Source organism: Ursus maritimus, unplaced genomic scaffold, assembly GCF_017311325.1.
Source record: "Ursus maritimus isolate PB19 unplaced genomic scaffold, ASM1731132v1 scaffold_17, whole genome shotgun sequence".
NCBI lineage: Eukaryota > Metazoa > Chordata > Mammalia > Carnivora > Ursidae > Ursus > Ursus maritimus.
In genome coordinates this window covers 48,271,265-48,276,210 of record NW_024424119.1, presented here as the reverse complement: position 1 = coordinate 48,276,210, position 4,946 = coordinate 48,271,265, and the positions used below count along the sequence as shown (strand labels likewise).

The window sequence follows — 4,946 nt, the reverse complement described above, 5'->3', positions numbered from 1 at the left end:
TCCACATGGGGGTTATTACTCAAGCCTCTGGACAATGAAGACTGATGGTATACCTCTCCCATCTACCTGTTACCACTACCACATACACCATTGTGGACAGTTTATTTTATTTTTTTTATTATGTTCAGTTAGCCAGCATCATTAGTTTTTGATGTAGTGTTCAATGATTCATTAGTTGCATATAACACCAGTGCTCATCACAACACATGCCCTCCTTGTGGACAGTTTAGGTATTAGTTTTTCATATTCCTCCTTGATTATCAACCTTTATATTTCATTTACATTCTTAAATACTCAGTTATGAATTTAAAAGGATGATTATTATATTTTCTCAAAATTTCTACCTCTGTTGAGTGGGAAGGTGATTAGTACCTCATATTTCAGCAAACCGAAGCTTTCAAAATAACATGAAGATCTACAGGAATGTGAGAGGTTACCATGTTCAGAAAACTAAAAAAAAAGAACTGTCTAGTTTTAAACATACTGGGTAGGTGTCTCAGCATGAGCTTGGTAAGATAGGTTAGTTATTGACAACACAAGGTTTTTACAAGTCAGATGAAGCTATTTGGATTCTATTATGAAAGCTCTGACTCTTTAAATAGGGAATCACATGTTGGAAGTTTTCTTGGTATCAGTATGGAAGATCTACTAGTCATGAGGCTACGAAGTTAACACTGGTCGGAGTTGCTGAAGCTTAAACAGTATGAGTGGATTAAGGGCAAAGGATGAATGTAAGGATAAATGTGGAAGTCAAAGAGTGATTGAATATGAGGAGATGAGGGAGAGGTTCCCCCAGCTTTTGCTTTGGGCAACCAGGTGAATGATAATGGTGATATCATTAGCCAGCAAAATGGAATAAAGAGTAAAAACAAGTTATTTTATGACAACCTGAAGCAATTTCATTATAAAACCCACCTATTTATAATGAACCATTTCTTTATATGTTACATATTAAATGATACCCTATGTTCCTTACAGGTTGGGAGAGAAGAAATCATGAGGACTGCAGTGGGATGAAGTGTGAATTGAAGATGAGGAGTTAGAGCCAGTGAGTATAAGAATTTTTTCATGAAATTTGCCATTGGAAGGAGATAAGCAGCAGTAGGATGAAAAGACACTATTGAATGAAGGGTTTATAACCGGATGAGGGACTTTGTCAAGGTTTATAGATTATAGAAAATGAGCCACTAGAGTGGATGAAAAGGAAGAAGTGGGAAGAAAATGCTCTAGTAAATTACAGGAATGAAGTCATAGACCTAGCAGAAGGGCCTAGGTGGTCAGCTGAATTTAAGTCTTTAAGGAGCTTGAATAACATAAATAAATCAACTAGAACTATTATGATCCCCACTACTACCTGTGACTTGCTTTTTGATTGAAAATCTTTCAGGCAGGCTTATTGTCACTCATCATGGGCTGTGCCCCTAATGCTTCACATTCTCCAGTTTTCTTGCTCCTTGGGTTCTCAAGAGCTAGAGTCTCCCCAGGTCTCCTTTTCTTCCTGTTCCTGGCTATTTACCTGGTCACCATAATAGGGAACGTGACTCTAGTGCTGCTTATCTCCCGGGACTCCAGGCTCCACTCACCTATGTATTATCTGCTCCGTGGTCTCTCCGTGATAGACATGGGGCTGTCCACAGTCACCCTGCCCCAGTTGTTGGCCCATCTGGTCTCTAATTACCCAGCCATTTCTGCTGCCCGCTGCTTGGCCCAGTTCTTTTTCTTCTATGCATTTGGAGTTACAGATACACTTGTTATTTCTGTCATGGCTCTGGATCGTTATGTGGCCATCTGTAATCCCCTGCACTACCATTCAGTGATGAATCGCCAACTCTGTGCCTGCTTACTGACCTTGAGCTGGGTGGTGTCCGTAGTGCACACCATGCTGCATGTGGGACTTCTCTTGCCTCTTTACTGGGCTGGGGATGCTGAGGGCAATGTTAAACTTCCCCACTTCTTTTGTGATCACCGACCACTTCTGCGAGCCTCTTGCTCTGACATACATTCCAATGAGCTGGCCATATTCTTGGAGGGTGGCTTCCTCATGCTAGGTCCCTGTGCCCTCATTGTACTCTCCTATGCTCGTATTGGGGCCACCATCCTGCGTTTGCCTTCAGCTGCTGGTCGCCACCGTGCAGTCTCCACCTGTGGATCCCACCTCACCATGGTTGGCTTCCTCTATGGCACTATCATTTGGGTCTACTTCCAGCCTCCTTCCCAGAACTCTCAGGAACAGGACATGGTGGCCGCTGTGATGTACACTGCCATTACACCTTTGGCCAACCCTTTCGTGTACAGCCTCCGCAACAAGGATGTCAAGAGTGCACTTCACAGGCTGCTTGGATGGGGGAGGGCGGACTCCTGAGTAGCCTGCCAAAGAGCTCTTTGGTTAGTTAAGGAAAGAAGTGGGAAGTTTTGAGCATGGCTGGTTTTGGAGAGATGAGGGAAGATGGTCTGGCGAACTTAGGGAACTCCAGATTCGGCTCTTGTTGATGTGGTGCTCTGACAGAGCTGCAAACACGTACCACACGTGCTCAGGGCTCCTCATCAGTCTGCTTCAGGAACCCCTTCCCCTAACCGTTTATCTTCACTTATCAAAGTGGATATAAATGAGTCACTAGGCCTGGGATGTTTAATCACACAATTCTGAAGAAATATGAGAATATTACTGTGAAATCTGAACTGAAGCAGAGACAGTGAAGTTAATTATGGTCACGTCTAACTTGGTGTGCTTGCCTGTGGGAAGTGTGCTGGTATATATCAGAAAGTTAGGGGAAGGGAACAGTTTGGGTAGATAGGGATGGCAGTTTTACACCTGTTCATTCAGTGAGCGAATATTGGCCCAAAAGTGAGTGTGAAAGCAGCCATGATTCTGCTATTCCATATCTTTGCCTCAGTTTCCATGGGCTTGTGTGAACATCTTATTCTGATGTGTGTAAAATTCTATTTCATATATTTTAAATTAATTTTATTTATATTTTCAAGTAAGATACACAAAGAAAATACTCTGCTGCATAAAACAAGGAACAGTGAACTATTTCAACAAGAAAGAAAACAAATTGGCTGTGCTTAGCTTCTTGGGAGCTGGACATTGGCTTCCATTTTGCTAGCTCTTATGAGATTTACAATGATAATTAAAAATATTTTTTGAGCTTTTTTTTATCGAAGTATAGTTGACACACAATGTTACATTAGTTTCGGGTGTACAACATAGTGGTTTGATAACTCTGTATGTTATGTTGTGTTCACGCAAGTGTAGCTACCATCTGTCACCATACAACACTATTACAATACCATTAACTTAACTTTTTACTAAGATATAACTGAAATATAACATTGCGGGTTTAAGATGTACAGTATGTTGATTTGATACATTTATGTGTTGCAATATTATAGTAGTCCCCCTTACTTGGAGGTTATGTTCCAAAACCCCCAGTGGCTGTACACCATGGAGGTTATATTCCAAAACCCCCAGTGGCTGCATAGTACATAACAGATAGTACTAAACCCTATATATATTATGTTTTTTCCCATGCATACATAACTATGATAAAGTTTAATTTATAAATTAGGCAGAGTAAGAGATTAACAACAGTAAACAATAACAAAACAGAGAACAATTATAACAATATGCTGTAATAAAATTATGTGAATGTAGTCTGTCTCTCTGAAAATATCTTATTTTATGGTACTCACCGTTCCTGTGATGATGTGAGATGAGGAAATGCTTATGTGATGAGATGAAGTGAGGTCAGTGACGTAGGCATTGTGATACAGGATTGGGCTGCTACTGACCTTCTGATGATAACATCAGGAGGAGGATCATCTGCTTCTGGACTGCAGGTAGCTGAAACCACAGAAAAGGAAACCCCCAAAGTGTGAGCTAGCATGTAATTTTCATCTTTTTTTTTTTTTGTGGTGGGAAAAATGAAGATCTAGTCTCTCAGCAATTTTGAAGTTTATAATACAGTATTGTTGCCTATTATCATTACACTGTGCATTAGAATTCCAGGACTTCTTTATCTACTAGTTTCAGGTTTGTTCCCGTAAATAACTTCTCCCCAACTCCCTTATTCCTCAGTCTCTGGACTACCATTATACTCTGTTTTTATGAGTTCATCTGTTTTAAGTTTCACATATAAGTGAGATTGTCATTGTCTTTGACTTATCTCACTTAACATAACAACCTCAAGATCCATCCATGTGGTCACAAATGGCTACATGTACGTGTACATGTACTATGCTGTGGCTAACTGAACATACACAAAAAATCCAGCGCAAGACTAATAGAAATGAATCAGATCCATTTGACAATGCCATCAGCCTGTATCTGTTGGAGAAATAAGTCACTTGCCCAAAGTAAGGAGGGCTGTTAGAAAGTCAAATAGATCCTTTGCAAACAAAAATAAATGTATTACATTTTTTGAAGAAATTGATATTATTTTGATTGATTAAAATCTCTTTGTTTCCACTGAATTCTGATCATATTCATCAGTTAATAATTTGGTTTTCTGGTTTGTGACTAAGCTTCTTCTATTCAGGTTAATGGTGGACAGTACTGGTATGTATCCAATTTATAGTCGCTTCCACAATATATAATCTATATCAATAAGCCACATGTGATTATTACTTTATAGTAGACAAAGAATATACAATTTGCATATAATCTCAGATTTTTCAGGGTGGTGCTCTACTTCCTGCTGCTGCTTTTATACTCAAACCCTTGTTCAAATCGGGTATTCTGTGGATGATAGTTCTAAAATAGCTAAGCAAAATGAGTAGATGAAATTCAGCAAAGGATGCAGTTGGGTGAGGGCAGGAAATGTGGAGGTCATTGGAGGGCAGAGTAGAAACATAGCAGTGGTCAGAGTTGTCCCACTGGTATCTCATAAAGCCTCCATGCCTTGCAGCTAATTTCAGCTGGGTTAAAATGTTTGGATTAGTAACAA

General features: G+C 39.8%; 1 protein-coding gene across 1 annotated transcript; it reads left to right on the top strand.

Moving 5' to 3' along the window:
• The first annotated feature begins 1,306 nt into the window (after window positions 1-1,306).
• Window positions 1,307-2,362, top strand: LOC103670348 (olfactory receptor 1B1). The gene has a single exon (XM_008698799.2). It carries the CDS (start codon window positions 1,409-1,411, stop codon window positions 2,360-2,362), a length of 954 nt encoding a protein of 317 aa, XP_008697021.2. The 5' UTR covers window positions 1,307-1,408.
• The last annotated feature ends 2,584 nt before the right edge of the window (window positions 2,363-4,946 follow it).